General features: G+C 42.6%; 1 protein-coding gene across 2 annotated transcripts in view; it reads left to right on the forward strand.

Annotated features, from left to right (window-relative positions):
* GALK2 (galactokinase 2) overlaps nt 1-19003 on the forward strand; it is a 1202443-nt gene that overhangs the window by 585137 nt on the left and 598303 nt on the right. For both annotated transcript variants that reach the window (XM_085644227.1, XM_085644226.1), the window contains one exon: nt 16402-16612. In XM_085644227.1, coding sequence (XP_085500353.1) covers nt 16402-16612 — 211 coding nt within the window. The remainder of the gene's footprint in view (nt 1-16401; nt 16613-19003) is intronic.

Genomic DNA, 19003 nt, shown 5'->3' on the forward strand with positions numbered 1-19003 from the left:
ACTTACTGGATCCATGTCAGATGGGATTTAGGAGCGGGGTGGGCACGGTCGAGCAATGTTTGAATTTAAAACTAATAATTGATAAGTATACCGTTGCTCGATCGTCCCCTATATACCTCGCCTTTATGGATCTTTCATCTGCGTTTGATCTGGTAAACAGATCAAAACTGTGGCCCATGCTTATCAATTACGGATTGGATGAGCCCCTAGTGCATTTTTTGGCGCATCTCCATACTGACCTTAGGGCTCAAGTTAGAATTGGGTCGGGGGGCGAAGTTTCCGGACCCATAAAAATTGGTAGGGGGGTTAGACAGGGGTGCGTTTTAGCACCCCTGCTGTTTATCATCTACATCAATGACATAGCAAAGGTTTTAAAACAAGTAACCAGAGATGTCCCAACTGTCCAGGGGCATCCCTTGCCAGTTCTGTTATACGCAGATGATGCGGTCCTTATGGCCCGCACCCCTAATGCCCTCCGTTTGCTTGTGGGAAATTTTGTCCATCATATGGAGGGATTAGACCTGCGTGTGAACTTTAAAAAATCTTTTGTCATGTCATGCGGACCTGGAAAACGGAAACTTAATGCTATCCATATCGGGTCTGACAAACTTGACTATGTAAATTCTTTTATATATCTCGGGGTGGCCTTCGCTGCGAACAACTCATGGAGTGGGCACTTCGCCCACGCCACGAGCAAGTTCTCGAAGGCCATCAACTCAATACTGAGTCTCCCACGCCCTAAAAAATTAGGAGCAACCAGTGCTATTTTAAAATTTTTTAGATTGCAGTGTATCCCTGTTGCCACCTATGGGGCGGAAGTCTGGGGCCCTGCTAAAAATCCCGGTATCCAACGAGAAGAGACACGTTTCTGTAGGAAAGTATTGGGTGCCCCAATCTCGTCCTCTGAATTTATTTGTCACAAAGAGTTGAACCTGCCTTATATTAGCGACTTTATCAGATGTCGACCAGCCCTATTTTGGTTGAGGATCTGGAGGAATAATGCTGCCTCCTTAACACAAGACATAATTAAAGATTGTCTTAAATGTGATCACGGCCTCTTAATTCCATGGCTTGCTGGGGTCCTAAAATTCTTAAGCGCCGCGAACAAATTAGATCTCTTTTCAGATCCCTCCAGAATCGGTTGTCAAGATAAGGCTGTGGTTAAACAAGCATTATACGCACTCTTTGAAACTGAAAGGATGGAAAGGGAAATATCCAAATCAACTGTTGTCAGATACATGGAGGATGACCTGTCCAGGCAACCCCTCCCACTCTATCTTACTTTGCCAATGTCTAGTTGGGAGAGGTCTCTGTTATTTCGATTAAGGGCAGGTTCTATAAAAATTTCGCTGGGCTTTCCTTTGGGTTATAATCACACTACAGAATGTAACCCCTGCCCCTGTGATGGTACCAGTAAACAGAATGATCTGCACTTTTTATTCTTTTGCAAGTTTTATTTAAAATATATTAATTGGTTCTTAACACCCTATTTTAGGAAACACAGACCCCTTTCCCTGGAGGAGTCCCGCTTGAAGTTACTCTCTCTGGACACAGAGGAACTGACCTTTCGTACTAGCGCCTTTTTAAGATTAATAATTCGTGTACGCAATATGATGGAAAACCCTTGAAAGATTGCTGTCTTAGTTCCATTTAAAAAAATTTTTTAAAAAAAATATTGTATCTTGTATATTGTATTAATGAATTGTTTTTATGTTTGTACTTTTATGAATTCTAGTAATTCGAATAAAGGTCTTTTGATTGATTGATTGATGTTGATATCTTTGTGGTAGCATCGAATTGTGCAAGGTATTCCTTATTGCATATCTACATGTAGGGGGTTAGTTGTGAGCCCCTAATAATACCCCAGCCCAGTGCTTAATCTCTATGCATTAGAGTCTTTTGGGGAGAAAAGAGCCATCAGTCGACCTTAAATAAACCCCATGCACGTAGTTAAAAGGCAAAGAAAAAACTTGTAGTCATCAGTGTCAAGCAAGACCTTATAAGAAGTGATGTGGAAAAAGTGCAAAAAACAGGCAAAAAAAGATTTATGTCTGCAAACTTCAGCCAACAGTGGCACAGTTGAATAGGAACAGTTAGACATTAAGACTATGAGCAGGAGCAATAAGGCTCCGTTCAACGCAACTGGGCAAAACTCACCTGTTTAAGTTGCCTGCAACAAGTGTACGCTTTAAATATGCCCCCAGAAAGGAAGTGTTGTCAAAGCAGCTGCATTCATTCAACTGTTAAGGAGACCATAATGTCCAAATGCCATAGACCACTGTTTCTCATGGCTCGAGAGGCTTCTGTGCCACCTCAAATTGGGGCAAAAGGAAGCATGTTGTTAATTGACTTTGGTAACAACTACTGATGGAATCTTTACCACCCTACAAACACACATAATAATGAACCCAGAATTCCAATACACTGCAGTCATGTCTCCTATATTACTGTGTGAACGATTCTTCAGTGAAAATATTTCTATACTAGTTTGTTGTATCTGTTAATTCTAAGGGTATTTGTTTAGTAAATTGCGCAACACTCTGTTGATGTGTGGCACACATTTGTAGAAAAAGCAATACAAGCATGTTGTTAGTTGTAGCCATGTTGACTGACCCCTTTCAGCAGACCCTTGCAACATCCCTTGAAGATTCATAATAAAATAGCAGTTCTGTGCCTGTCCACACTCTTCCTACCAGGGCACGCCCTGTAATTGGTACTTCCTAATCACATGCTCATAATTCTAGAGGAGAACAGATGGTGGGAGTCACCAGGTGTCCCTAGGGCAGAGAAGCAGATGTCTACACTACTTTACTTTGACCATAGTAGGTTAACACACCCTGGAGGGGATTGTTGTGAGAAACATCATATTTGCTGTGTATGTTTCACATGCTTACATTGCTGCTGCGCTGTCTTTGTAGAAGCTGATTTTTGGGTCCTGATAGATGTTTTACTAGTATTTGTGGGCAGCACATTTTGGTGACACATACACAATGAGGCAACAGGAGTCGTGCCAACCTTAAGCATAGTGGTTTATTGGTCACAGTCTCGGCAGTTCCAGCAGCAACTCAAGGTCATAGAACTTGGTCAGATTTTTTTAATCAGAAAAATATTTGTTTCAGATGTGAATATCCTAATCACGGTATCAACAGTCAGCCATGTCCAGCAAAAATGTTAAGTGCAGAACATGCAGTGAAATTGGGCATTTTGCCGAAGTTTGTCAGTCATCTAAGGATAAAGTCAGTGCGGTACCAGGCTGTTAGTTGTGCAACAGTTCTGAAGATGAGCAGATTATGGAAAAAGATTTAGTGTTAGTCGTCCAAGGTGGTGAGTCCAATTGCTGATCCATACAAAGATATTGTTGTTGATGGCAAGGTTTTGAGATTACTGATTGATTCTGGTGCCAGGATGATTATGGTGACTGATGAGTTATTCCATGAGGTATGGGGTGACAGGAAACTACTCCCACCCAATTGGAACCCAGTGACTTATGATAGGAGGAAAAGTAAACTGTCAGGAGATTTTGAATGTCACTTGAAGTTTAAAACTAGAACTATTTTTGGTAAGGCATAGGTTTTGAAAAAAGTTTCAAACATTCTTGGGTGGTATCATCAGGGTTTGTTCGTAATGACACCAAGGCCTGGAAGGAAAGTTCAAGTTTCTTTGGTCACGGGGGGAGCATCGACTGAACACGTTTCTGGTGAAATTGATCCCAAGGCTAAAAGGGCTGGTTTGTTCAAGTCAGTTTTTTGTGAGAGGTTGGGAAGGATTGAAGGTTTTAAGCATAAGATCAAGGTCCAAAGTGGAGTCACCCCTGTCAAGCATAAACTAAGGAAAGTACCTGTCAATGTTCGTGATGAACTAGTAGAAATACTTGAAAAAATGTGTGAGGATGGTGTCATTGAACCCATTGAATCTTCTCCATGGTTGTCCCCTTTGGTGACAGCAAGAAAGAACAAGCATTGGCATAGCCAATAGGTCTCGCCTTTGGGACCTTATAAGTGTTTTGCCATGCAACAGTTGCATAACTAAATACTTATAAGGTCCCAAAAGCGAGACCTATTGGCTATGCAAAGCGGCCGCGCGGCTGCGAAAGTGAAAGCAATCGCTGTAAAGCGCGGCACGCGCGCCCGCGCATATGCACTGTAGCTCTAGGCTGGCCTGGTAGCACTTTTTTGGAGCCCTCTCAATAAGTCTCGCCAGACCAGCGCATGCGCTGGGTCGGGCGAAACCTAAAAATGAATGTGCCCTTGTGTAATGTAAATGGTGTTCATGTAAAGCGTTTCGGGTTGAGTTCGCTCTCTCTCATACAGCAAAAAAATAAATAAACTAAAGTTGCGAGCATGCAGCCTAAAGGGGGCTCAGGTTTTGCAGTTTTCTTCCATTCATAGCTTTCTTTCCAAGTTCCAAGCAGGCTCCTTCTGGTCTGGACTTTGTTGGACTCCTTTGTTCTTTCGGGTCAGCTATCTCTTTTAACCCCTGGTGTACCCATTGGGTCTAGAGATTCAGGATAACGATGGTGACCAGGGACATCTTAAGGATTTTGGAGGCCCTGGGCCAAACATATCTTGCAGGGCCCTGTTGGAAACAGCTTTGAATTTATGATCCAGTGCCAGCTCTTTCATGCCCTCTTTGGCCCGGTCACTGACAGTGCACAGGCCCACTCATCCAAATTCTAAATGTGTGTACATCTGTTATTCAGGGATACAGACGTGTGTTTCCAATATTGTAACACAGTATCAGCTAACTAGTATTACTTCAACTAATCTCTGTGACACCCGCCCATTTCTCATATGTGAGGTACTTTTTTGACAAAAAAGAAACTGTTTCATGGATGTTGCAGGAAACAAACACAACATTTCTCTGCAAAATGTCTGTAATAAACTCCCACACATTACCCGTATTAAAAATAAATTAAAGGCAAATGGTACTCAAAACAATCTGTGCTTAAAAATCATTCAAGTTTATCAGGGCAGGGCTGGGTAGAGAACGGAGGCTGCTCTATCAGGGGTCCCCCTGAAAGCCTGGGGCCCTGGGCCAGAGCTCACTTTGCCTATGCCTTAAAACGTCTCTGATTGCAACATTTTCTCCACAGTCCTTCCCCAGATGGATGCATGTAGCCTTCTCATCTCCTCGGTTACAAACCTTCAGACTCAACAAGTGGACTTTGTGCAGAAAGATGCCCATGCTACACCCGTTAACACCACTGACTATCTTCCATGGAAATATTTGGGCCAAATTAATTTGCACCATGATAACACAGAATAGGTCAGGAATTCAGGGCTTTTTTTACATTTTACAAGGGACCATAAACATTGTAACTATATGGGCAACTGAGTTTGATTAAAAAAGAGTTACCTGTAGGTCACTGCTCGAGTTACAGCATAATTGACTCAGTTTTTCATTTAATTTGCACAACGTACTTTTAACCGTTTTATTGTATGTACCCAATCTGCTCTTAATTCTAAATATACTTTTTTAAAGCAAATGAATTATATGTAATTTAAGATGTACTTTTAAGGCCAAACTGACCGAAATAAAGTTATTCCTGAACTGAACTGAACTGACTCAGTTATTCAGAAGTAAGGATATGAATGATCACTTTGACATTGAGAGGGCATCCTGATTTTCAAAGTCATACACGAGTCTGTCTTATGTGTGTTGTAAAACACAATTCAGAAGTACATCAGCCTTTGTGCAAGGTAACAGTGATTTAAAAGCCGCTAATGAGGGAAGATGCGAATTTATGGTACTTCTTTACACTGATTGGCGGATAATCTTTCATGCCTCGATTGAACTAAAATGCAAAATGCCAGGTCCCCTCGGCCTCCACAAACTCATTCACGAGCCGAGGAGGAATTCACAGCAGTGAAACATTTTAATTTTAAGCAGACCCTGGACGGGTTTTGGGTATTTATTAAGAGCCGATATCCTTTGCAACTCTGTGCGCGGGCACACCGTGAAATAAAACCGTCAGCTACAAAGAGGCGCATCCAACCGGACAGGAACGAAAAAACAAGAGAGAAAGGGAGGAGCCACGGGGGGGGGGGGGCTTAAAAAAAGCTAAGCAGGACAGGTAAGGGTGGGGGCTGGAGTAAATGAACCTGGGGCAATACAGAGAGCAAGGAAGAGGGATGCGAAGGGGACGCAGCACACACAAGGGATAGAGGCTGAGTGACTGAGGCGCAAAAGTGAAAGCAGGCTGGCAGGCGAGTGGTGTGCGATGTGCGATCAAGCAAGCAGAAAGGAAACTGATTAGAAGGGAGGGGGTAGTGTGAAAACAGCGGGGAGAGAAGGGAGGGTGTAAGAAAAAACAAAGGAGCCAAAGCTATAGAGAAGGGAGGGGGGAGTGGGAGCAGCTGTGCACGTGCATGTGATCGTGCACTCAAGGTTTAGGCCAGCCAAAACTGTGGGTAGCACTTTGAAAATCCCACATATAAAATGTCTCTTCGAGCCTTTGGCTCGCGAGACCTAAAAATGGTCATTTAAGAGTTTGCATATACCTTAGGAGTCTTAACAAGGCGATTTGGGTAGATTCCCATCCCCTAACCCAAATAGATGACATAATCAGTATGTTTATGTGTTTACGCGTACTAAGGTATTTTTAAAGATCGACTTAGCGTCCGCTTACCATCAGATTAAAATTGAGAAGTCATCTCAACATTTTACGTCTTTTGTTTCGCCTGTCGGAACGTTTCAGTTTTGGAGGATGCTTTTTGGCTTGACATCAGTTGCTTCTATTTTTCAATGAATGTTAGAGAATGTACTAAAAGGGATCAAAAGGGTAGTAACTTTTCAGGAGGATATACTGGTGGCTGGTGAATTCACATTAGTCATGACAGCCGTATGCATGAAGTATTGAGAAATTTACAAACATTTGGAATTGTTGCCATTCTTAAAAAAAATGTGAGTTTGCAAGGGAGAACATTGAATACTTGGGGCATGTAATCTCTGAGAAAGGAGTAGAACCCAGGCCTGGATTAGGTGATGCGATTACTAAAGCCCCCATGCCAAAGAATAAGGAATATGTGGCAGCTTTCTTAGGCTTATGCACATATTATGCAAAATGTATCAAAAACTTTGCTGCAAAAACAGTTCATTTGAGGGAAAGATTAAAGAACAACAAAAGATTTGATTGGAGCAATGTGTGCCAAAGTGAATTTCAATCACTCAGAGATGACATTGTTTCAGCTGGTGTTTTGGCATCATTTGATCCTTCCAGAGAATGTATCCTAACTTTGGATGCTAGCAATGATGGTTTGGGTGCCACCATTGCTCAGGAGAAAGGAACCACCAAAATAACTGTAGGTTTTGCATCCAGGTCTTTGCGAGAAAACGAAAAGGTATTTTGAGTCATAGAAAAGGAATTGTTGGGTTGTTGCTGGGCGGTGGAACCCTGCAAATGTTTATTTTTGAGAAGGAGGTTTACTCTCAGGACAAATAACAAGTCTCTAGTCAGCATTCTTGGGGGCACGGTTATCAAGGATCACATACCAAGGTTGGCCAGGTTGAGTTCAAAACTATTTCAATACAATTTTAATGTAGAGTACATCTCAGGGGGAAAGAACACGAGAGCAGACTATTTATCACGTTCACCACTCAATGTTGCTGAGTATTCAGATAATGGGGATGAGAGGAGTGTTTAATTGCAACATTAGATGTGTGTCAAGACCATGCTTTCACAGGAGATGAGTGGAATAATGAGACAGTGAAAGATGAGGAACTTGAGAGTGTGAGAAGATTTGGTATGGGGGGATGGGTAAAGAAAAAGCGTTACCAGTAAGGTTGTAAGCCTATTTCAAGGTGACTGATAAGCTTTCTATTGAAGAAAAAGGGATGCTGGTCCGAGGTGACAAATTTTCATCTCCCTCTGGTTTAGGAGGTAAGATTATTCTGTATTGACTTCAAGGTCATTTGGGTCAGATGATAAAGAAGAAGATCGGAGACAGTTTCTTGTGGCTGGGGATGGATGCTGAAATTACTGCAAGTTATCGCGCATGTGTTTTATGTGCCACCAGTGATAAAGGTTTGTAAACCGAAGCTGTTCCTCTCCAGCCTGTCTTCCAGAGAGTATATGACCTAAACTAGCTATTGATTTCATTGGTCCTTTCAGTGCCCTGCCATGCAATCTAAGTTATTGTCTGATAGCCTATTCTATAATTGTTTGCTTATTACTAAACCTTACATTTTCTCATGCTGAATGTTTGTTGGACTTAGACTCAAATTATTCAACGAAGAAAGTGTAAAAAATCATGGGAATGCTGATAAAAAACTGTGTAAAGTGGCAGACGTAAGGTGTGGTAATCAAACTACAGAATCCTCGCTTGTATGCAGACGAAAAAACGCAAGACATGTCTGAATTACACACAAAAGTGATGCATTTGAATAGGTGCCCTCCTTGGACAGAAGACATCGGACTTCCTGTTAATGCAAGTCTCTGACCTCCTGGTTCATTGTGTAGTAGTGATTGCAAGTGCCACAAAGTCTGTTGCAAGGTTTCTCCTCCTACAAGGTACATGTGTAATGTACAAACTACGGACTGCATACGCCCAAGAGCTGACAGTCAAAGTTTGTGTCCGTTTCCCTCGACAATGCTGCAGTCACCAGGGATTTCTCCCCTCCCCATATAAACTACAGTCTTAGCCTCACTCATACGCTTACCCTCGCACATGACCGAAACATCCGGTCCCTGCAGTCTATCTCTAACGTTTTTAGAAATGTGTTATGTTGTGGGTCCTTTAGATTTTGTTCCAGACATTCAATATCTGTTTTGAGTTATGTTTCATAAACATTAACAATCGTCGCTAATAGGATGAAGACGATATGTGCCAAATGAGAGAAGAAACTTAATAGACTAGATAAGTAGAAAAATTTGACTAAAATGTTGAGCCTGCAGAACAAAGGAGAAGTAGTGTAAATAATTGTATAAATACGAGTTGATATATAAGAAAAAAACTCTCCTCCTTGGCGTATTCTGCTAGATAGCATTTGCAGTCATGTCCTGACAAGAAATTGGCACAGCGTACACCTTTTTTACACACTCTAGGTAGGTGGTAGAGGTGAAAACGCTTCAGTTTTAAGATACAAAGGGCAGCATGTTATCATTATTACTTACCTACTAAGTGGACGTTTTTTTTTAACATGTCGGTCATGGAGTCCTGAAAATGGTAAGTGCCCTTCTCTCTTAAAGCAGGTTGTCACAGGAGGGCTCCTGATTGTCCCTTTTCTACTTTGATAACCACATCTTTCTAGAGAACTAGAATCAAAGAGCAGACTTGTTCCAGCATCAAGATTTCACTTCTGCTTCACGAAGGGTAGCTTCCACTTTGAACAGAGCCACGCTGAATCCTGTTCAGTAAAATATGGCCTATCTTTCTAACTTAAGTCAAATTTAAATAACGTTTTTGTGGATCTATTCTTTCCCTAGGTGTGCTTCTTTTCATGTGACCTATCAAAGAATGCGTGTTTCTCTGCTTATCTTTATAGTACTAGATATGTGTTTTTGAAGAAAAGTGTTTCACATCCATTTCTTCTTGTGGCAAAGATCCGAGGAATTTTTATTAACTTTCCAATTATTTGGGCTGGGCGCAGTGTCTTGTTTGATGGGCCTACTCCCTTAAGCATTATCCAAGCCAAAAATAGTAATTTCCCTAGTTTGTATGCCAATAAGCAAAAGATAGACTCAAATGGCCTCATTTAGTATGCTGCATTAAGCTTAGTTGTAATGCATAATTTAAGTTGCTACATTTGGGAGGTGTAGTACTGCTGCTGTATTCAGTTTTTCTGCTCTAAATAAGGAAATCCTTGTAATGGCAAGACCACACGTTTTCCTTATTTATACATGTTACAATCCAATCAATCTGAAGGTGACAGGACGAGTCCACACATGCACTCAGGCTGTGGAATTGTTTTTATTTTAGTAAGTAAATCATTCATTTGCATGATTAATTAAAACTGTTTTAACAGTATTATTCATTGAGCGAAATAGGCAACAGTGCTTAAAACATGAGTCCTAATTCTGCCTTATGTGCCAACATTAAAATCATGTCATATTTACTGGAAAGTCATGCGTAGTTCAATAAAACCAACATTAGATAACTAGCAGCTTAAGTAACTTTTGACAAGTTCGTAACAGTCCCCAATAGTTAGGGTGCAGAGATAGTTTTCCTCTAATTAAACAATTTTTTAAAATAAAGTACATAAAGAGACCCTGGATCTCTGACCACCCACCGCTACAACTCTCCTCACGCTCCACCCTGGAAGGAACAACAACTGCCAGCTGTCTACACTGAACAGCACCCATGGCCAGTTCTCCTGCCGACACTGCTGTCAAACCTTCACCACCCTCCGCGCCCCCACGGCCGCCGCCCCTGCATGGACACCTGCACCCTCGAAGCCCTGAGGTGCATCCTCCTCAACGTGCGCTTCCTGCACAGACATGCTGTAGAGATCTGGGGCTTCCTCTACACCCTTTTACCAGATATCGCCTTCTTCATGGAAACCTGGACCAACGCCGCACCAACTGCCCAGGAGGAGGACTCGTTATCGTACACAAGAGCTCCCTCCAACTCTCCATGCCAGCTTGAGCGACTCCCATTCCACCACCAACATCTCCATTTCCAGATCCAGACCAGCCCCAGAACGACCCTATGCGGCATCCTCCCCTACAGACCCCCCGGACCTCGAACTTCGTTCACCACTACTATCACTAACCTCATTGCGCCCCCACGCCATCTCCTCCACGGGCTACATACTCATCGGAGGCCTCAACTTCCACCTCGACAACCTCAGCGATCCCAACTCTGCCACCCTCCTGGACAATCTCACTTACCTCGGACTGAAACAGCTCGTCACCACCCCCACCCACAAGGCAGGATACACCCTCGACCCCATCTTCGCAGGAGGGAACAACATCCACTTAAGCCACACCACCCAACCCCCCTGGACGGACCACCACTGTGTACCCTTTCAACAATGCTACCGCTCTCAAACCCACACCACTGGAACTGGAACAAGATCTCCGAGGGGCACCTCAACTCCACCCTCAACCACGATCCCCCTCTTGCCTCGACTGACGCCAACTCTGCAGCCAAAGAACTACACTGATGGATCACCAACTGCCCTCCTCCGCAACCCCGACAGACAGCGCCCCATGAAGGCCACCTGGTTCACCACGACCTCCAAGAATCCAGGCGCACCTACAGACGTCTCGAGAAGCGATGGAGGAACAGCTGAAGACCAGACCACCTACAAGAATACCATGACAGAATACCACCAACTCATCAGATCCACCAAAAGGACATTCATCCGGAACAAAATCCTCGCCAACTCCAGCAACTCAAAAGAACTCTAGAGCGTGATCCAGGAATTCACCAAACCCCCCATCGAAGCCACGGACGTCACACCCTCCCAGGACCTCTGCAACAAGCTTGGCTCCTACTTCCATCTGAAAATCAAGGCCCTGTACGACAACTTCAGAGAAAAGACTCCAGAAGCAACCCTTCCCCCAGCAACGACAGCCAGCCTACCATTGCTGCCTGGACCCCGGTCACAACCGAAGACACCATCATGATAATGAAGAGCACTCACTCAGGAGCCCCCGCGGGCTCCTGCCCGCCGCACATCTTCCATAGAGACGTCGCCACCATAGCGCCAGAGTTTAGATGCACCTTTAACTCCACCTTAGAATCCAGCACTTTCCCCGATGACTGGAAACATGCAGAAGTCAAGTCCCTCCTTTAGAAACTCTGCAGACCCGACGGACATGAAAAACTACCAACCCATCTCTCTCCTTACCTTCGTGGCCAAAGTCGCTGAGAAAATCGTCAATGCCCGGCTGACAAACTTCAACGAGGAGAACGCCTACCTCGACCCTTCCCAATCCGGATTCCGCAGCAACCACAGCACCGAGACCGCACTGCTCGCCGCCACAGACGACATCTAGATGCTCCTCGACCAAGACCACACTGCAGCCCTCATCCTACTAGACCTCTACACAGCCTTCGACACCGTCTCCCACTGCACTGTCACAGCCAGACTCCACAACACTGGCATACAGGGAACCGCCTTTGACTGGCTCCACTCCTTCCTCGCCGGCAGAACCCAAAGGATCCAAACTCACAGAGATCAACTGCAGAGTACCTCAAGGATCATCGCTCAGTCCCACGCTCTTCAACATCTACATGGCCCCCCTCGCCGCCATTGTCAATCAGCAGGGACACAGCATAGTATCCTACGCCGATGACACCCAGCTTATCCGCTCCCTCACGAAGGAACCCAACGCCACCAGACTCAGCTTCCAGGAAGGAATGAGAGACGTCACATCCTGGATGAGCAGCAGCTGTGTGAAGCACAACTCAGAAGATAGAAGTCCTTGTCCTCGTACCCACCCCCTCAGCTTGGGTCAACACCTGGTGGCCCACTGTCCTCAGCAACCCCCCCTCACTCCCATGGACCAGGCCGGGAACCTCAACATCATACTCAACTCCTCCCTCACCATGATCCTCCAAATTAACGCCGTTGCCTCCACCTGCTTCAACACCCTCTGCATCCTTCGCAAGACCTTCAAATAGATCCCCCCCAAATCCAGCAAGACCGTCACCCATGCACTCAAAACAAGCAGACTGGACTACGGAAACACCCTCTACGTTGGAATCAACAAACCCCTGCTACGCAAACTCCAGACCCTCCAGAACACCACGGCCAGACTCGTCCTCGGCATCCCATGACAGGAACACATCACCCAACACCTGCGAGACCTCCACTGGCTTCCCGTCGAGAAGAGAGAAACTTTCAAGCTACTCGCCTATGCCTACAAATCCCTCCACAACAACAGACCCAAATACCTCAACGAAAGAGTCTCCTTCTATCTACCCAGGAGAAACCTTCGCTCCACCGACCTCGCCCTCGCAGAAACCCAGCGCATCCGCAGAACCAGAGCAGGTGAAAGAGCCTTCTCCTACATCGTGGCTAAGGCCTCGAACGAGCTCCCGATCCACATCAGACATTCCCCCACTCTGCACACCTTCAGGAAGAGCCTCAAGACCTGGCTCTTTGGCTAACCCAGAGCTGCACCCCCCGCACCTTGAGACACTCATGGGTGAGTAGCGCTCTTCACAATTCCCTAATTGATTGATTGAAATATCGAAAACCTCTGAATGAGGCATTCGAGAATGACTAAAACAGGTCGAAGGCATATCACCTGCTTAAGTTAAGTCTAACTCCAGCTCCCTAACCCATACAGCCTTACTTTGTTTAATTGTACACTCTGCACTCCACATATGAGAAGGATGTATTAAATTCAGGAGTAGGTAGAATGTCGATGTAGTTATTCAACTATGGAAGTGCACATAGCATCTAAGCCAAGTCTTATCCGCCTGCTACTCCATGATGCTGCAGGTGCTGGTCTGATCGTTCTACTGGCTGATATAACCACTTCAGAGCCATTGTTTAGTTCTGAGGTTACAGGTTTAGGCCCTGGCAGTCTGCTCAGCCCTTCATCCTTCCAAGTTCGATAAAATGAGGTGGCACTGAGAAAGCAATTTAACAAATCAAACATGTTCTTGACATCATTTTTATGTTGCTAACTGTAGGCCTTTAAAATATGCACGATAAATAAATGTGCACAAGTTTCTTTCCCTGTAAAACAAAAAAATATAGTAAATTCATTTTCAGCTGCTTGTTGTGGCTAGCCTCTGTATCTTTCCTTAACAAATAGGATGTAACATTTTTAGGGCGAAGTGGATGTTTTCATTGTTTTTTATTTTAAACTTTCTTCAGCCTGATACTTACGGGATGAAGTACAAAAACATGAATTTATTTTGCGTCTGATGCAAAGATTACATGAATAATGAATGCTTTTAGAATATTATATTATTTGTATTTTACCGACACACGTGTCCGGTCTGAAAGCAAGGGAAATGTTTTTATTTCTGTGTAACATCTTATTCTTAAATCTGTGCTGACAGAATGTTATATATGTAAAAAGTCAAAAAATTGTGTGCTTAGGGGCCGATTCCGATCTGGGTCGGAAGGGCACCGAACGCGATCCGGCCGGAAAAACTACGAGCCGTACACCTGTTTTCGGCCCGAGTCGTACAGCTGTACGAGCGAGCAAGTACGATGCGAGCTACGTGAAATTCATCGACTGAGTCCTTTCCGCGTGCAATGGATGCGATTTACCACCGAGCCAGTACGATGAACGCGTCGGACAGCCTGTGCTCGCAAAACGTCCGGGTGGTTGCCTTTGGGGGTCTGTGTCGGACCCCCTGTCACCCGCAGCCCTACGACTCGGACACAGGGGGAGACCCAAGGGTTCCCCCAACACAGGCATGTACGGTGCGGATGGCACCGACGCGTACCCACTGTAGTGGGCGCCCTTGAGCGAGACGTACCCATTCAGTCAATGGGAGCCCATGTACGCGTCGTATGACCGGCTCCCATTGACTTCTATGGGAGTCCGACCAAACCAAGTCCGGCAGCTTACGGCCACATCGTACTCGCTCGGACGGACTGCAGGACTCCGGCTCGGTCGGAAAACACTCCGGATCCGGCTCGGTCGGAGTGCTTTTCGACCCGGATCGGAATCGGCACCTTAGTGTTTAAACAGTATTAATGGATTTTAGTTATTGACAGTCTTGCTCTCTATCTCTCACACACACGCACACAAAAAAATTTTTGGAGCACGTTTTGCTCACGCATTTAATTTTGGTACAGCATTTTTTACATTTGCTCTTTTGTTGCCATAGTATTTTAAGTCATTGCTTTAGAGCTCTCTTGTTAGAAGGCTGACTTTAACTTACTTTGCAGAGTTGCACTGTTGACTTATTTTAATTAATATCAGGCTTGCTCAACATGCACACTCATTTTTTGGGGCTTTTCTTTACTCATGTAAAGCATTTTGTTATTAATTCTGAATGGCTCGGCCCTACGATTATGTCTTTCTGATCTTTTTCTATTGTTACTTTAGTTCAGTCATGTGCATAGAATTGATGTTCTGTTTTGTACTATTTTTGTTGGTTACATTACTGCTGAAACTTTAATTATTTTCGCTGAATTATTCTAATGATTAAAAGGCCAAGAGCGAGCCCTATGGTCCATTATTTGTGGCACAGTTTTAAATCCACTTTGCCTCCCATGATATCTTTTTGATTGAAGAAAACCATTTATTACGCCCTTCCAACCCAGCAGTGTGTCAACCATCTCTTAGGACTCTGAATGACCTGCCAAGTCTTCTGGTAAACTCAATATGTTCTTGCAACAGGAATATAAGACTTGTATTGTTGAACAGTTTTGAGTATTATCATTTCCTGGTATTCATAAATCAAACGTTCCACTATTTGATTACCACTTCATCCTACAATCAAATTAACTTTCATGAAATTTAATTACTCTCTGGTGTTCCAGGCTCCCTCCAGTGCCTGTATCCTTCTATTTAAAAAAATGGGAGAAGGACTAGAAATTCATAGAACTATCTAATACGTTCCAGTTTGTGTAGGAAACATTAATGCGTAAACAGAGGAATACATTTCAATGAGGCTTTAAAACGACGTGGCATTGAAAGTTTCTATTCCCAAATTATGCTTATGTTTCATGTCTTTCAGTTTGAAGTTTCTTTCACCACATTTGCTTGATTATCAATGTCAGGAGTCCAAGATAAGCTACAATAAATGTTAGTTCTTTCAGTAGTTAATGATTAAGGAACTATCACTGTTTACTCTACTTTGTCGAGGATGATTTAATGAAATCTACCTTTTCACTTTGGCGCCTCTGCATTGTTTCCAAGTGAGTACACAATATTTAGGCACTCATTAAGGAGATTCTCCAAGCAAGGAGGAGTAATGAGTCAAGAAAATAAGAAAACACTACATTCCCATTCGCCAAAACTGTGGATGTGCTAGTTCAGGATTGAATTTCTCTAGGAAACATTAACTATGTATGCCTAGAGTTAAAAGGTTCAGAGCTCCATTACAGTGTACATATTTGTACATGCAATTTTTATAGTTTTAGAACTGTGTGTAAACTGGATAAACAAAGTATCATTTTCATTGAAAAAAGAATAGTGTAAAATTCAATTTCCATCAACGTTCACTGAAATTAAGTCTCAGTTACTCTCATTCTGCAGAGGTAAGCTGCTGTGAACGAGAGAGAGAGGGGAAAAAAAAGACTGGCAAAAGCCCTCATGTGTAGCAGAATATGTGTGATTTAAATGTTTAAACCTGGGCAGTTAGTTGTAAGTTCACAGATGAGTAATGGAAACATCATCCAGTTACCAAGTATAGATTTGTGATGTATGATTTACCTTCATAATCCGTACTGTAAACATGCAAATAAAACCATTGATTACCAGATATACTTATCTTCTTTAATATTGAATACAATTAACCAGGTCTATTATAATTTTAGTTTTTAGCAAAATCGAGGGCCCTTGACTGGGAAAACCTTTCCAAGCTTGGAGATGTGCAAGCCAGGCTTGGCTTGAGTCTAGAACAGATGCAAACTCTTGTTGAAGAACAATTTCATCCTGAACCGTACAGCAGAGAAGAAATATGCTGCTTCCTTGGGATTACCATCAAAGAGCTTCAATCGAATATCCTGAGTCAAAACACACAAGATGGTAAGTCAGTAGAGGATATGGTAGTGTTTCCTTCATTTAAATATTCTGATTTTTGTAAGATTTGAAAGATGGCCTTTTAAAGTTTGATGAAAGTACTACTATTCAGATCTAATTTCAGTTTTAAATGTATTATTTCTTTACTTGTGGAATATACTTGTGGCTATTTAAACATTTAGGGTGAAATCTGGTGCATTTCACAACAAGTGTGTATTGCATAAATCATAATTCAGAATAGACCCATAGAGTATTTCTATTTAAGATGTGATCAAGTTCGCGCTATATAAAACTCCATCAAATAAATAAATGAATACAAATCCTGACCGTTGTTGTTGAGTATCACATCAGAAAATGGATCTGAAATGCATAATAATTGATGTGTTTTATTTATGAGTGACTAAATAAATGATTGCCTTTATTTAAATTCACTTAACATTGTAAGCCACTTTGACCTCTTTACAGCTAACGAGGGAGATGCAATAGATGAACTTGTAGCGATCCCTTCCTAAATTTAAAGTAAATTTATCTAGTTCCTCAAATAACTTTAAATGATTTTCCAGGATGGCAATGTGATAGAGTTTATAACTAGAAGACCCCAGCAGATAGAATGAAGTTGTCAGTTGGCCGTAATTATGGAGCATTACATTGAATACAATGACAACTGAGTTTTTTGGTAGTAGCCCTTCCTCTTGCCCAAAGCGGAAGACTTATGCCCACTTTATTTAACACTTCAGTTGTATACCATGTCTTAAACTTAAATACTATTAGGATTCTTAAAACTAAAATAGGAAAATTATTCTCTGAGGAAATAACTTTTCTGTATTCTCACTGCCTCAGATTGCCTTATAAGTCTCAACAGTGGAAGGAGGAGGTTACTGAATGCCCACCGCTCAATATGGATTTGAATCCAAGTTTATTTTGTATATTTGAGTCTTAGCTGACAGAAAATTGTATCTAGTTATTTGCTGGATATGATTTCAGTTAGTGAAAACATTCTTCAGTGCATCTATTCTTTTTTTTATTTTTTATAAATCTTTGTATTAAAGAACAAGAATCCGCATAGAAACAGCAATCATGTGGCTATTTACATACAGGAGGAATTTGTGTGTTGACTTGGCAGTAATCAATAAGACCACAACAATAAAAAATGACACAACATTGGGTACATTTTATGGCGAGAACAGTTCGTCCAAGGCAATGCCTCGTGGAGGGCTGCAGATGTCTCCTATGTACGTGTACCATGCTCTCCAAATCTGGGACCTCTTTTTAGGGCAACCCCCTGCACTGTACACAGTTTTTTCACGGAACATGCACCAATCCAAGTTTTTCTTCTAGTCCATTATGGTCGGCGGGTTTGCAGCACCCCAAAGTTGGGCTATATTTCTCTTAGAAATCATGAGACCCAACGTCACCCAGATCTTACCTGCCCTATCTAAGTCTGTGGGCTTCCACACATTCAACAGGCACCTTTTCGCCTCAAGGCCCAACACCTCACCAAGCACTGCATGGATTTGACGCCAGTATCTTTGGATATATTCACACTCTCATAAGATGTGCATGAATGTCCCCTCCGACCCACAGTGTCGTCGACAATCTCCCCCCTCTGATCTACCATTCAGTGCATCTATTGATGCACATGTAGTACTGTTGTGACATTTATTTATAGATTCATTTTCATTTGTTATTTGTAAATTATCTTCATCTTCTGGACACTGCCATATTTTTAGTAAAACATGTTCAGTGTATTTGTTGTTCCTATCAGACTGCTAAGGAAGCCTTAACTTACTCAAATACCTTTGAAGGGAACAACCTGGCTTTTATTCTTCAAATAATGCTGGTCATAATAAACAAGTCTGATGACTTTGTCACACCGCAGCAAACTCTTGTTGGATAGGTCGTTTTCAGCAAGTGGAGAATTCTCCTAAAACACAAAGAACCGTAAGACTTATCAGGAGAAACATTTACACGCATTAGATTCAGTAGCTGTCTTGAAATTCGTTTTATAAAAACTGACAATATTTTCTAAAATGTGGTTTTCTTGCATTAATAAAACATTATGAATCCCCAATCTATATTTCTTTCAAATGGAAGCAAACGTAATAAAGAAATAGTGTACTCAGTTAGTTTAGCTCGTCACCCTTTTTGAACGTTACTTTTTTTTTTACCCCTGCCCGTTGTCTAATTTTGTATCTGATGTAAATAAGATTCTTTCCATAGTAGAAGCAATTTTGACCAATTATTTATGATAACGAAGAGGATGTATGTTCACTCTTTGCCCAGTGATTTTCTTTTTTTTCTTCAAGTCCTCATATTGCCAGCTCTCATGTTGAGACTATTCCTATCTCTCTATGCTGATTGCGATGACCATCAGAGAGAGGAAGGAGTGCTGCATTA

The sequence above is a fragment of the Triturus cristatus genome, chromosome 3_1 (genome assembly GCF_964204655.1).
Source record: "Triturus cristatus chromosome 3_1, aTriCri1.1, whole genome shotgun sequence".
Lineage (NCBI taxonomy): Eukaryota > Metazoa > Chordata > Amphibia > Caudata > Salamandridae > Triturus > Triturus cristatus.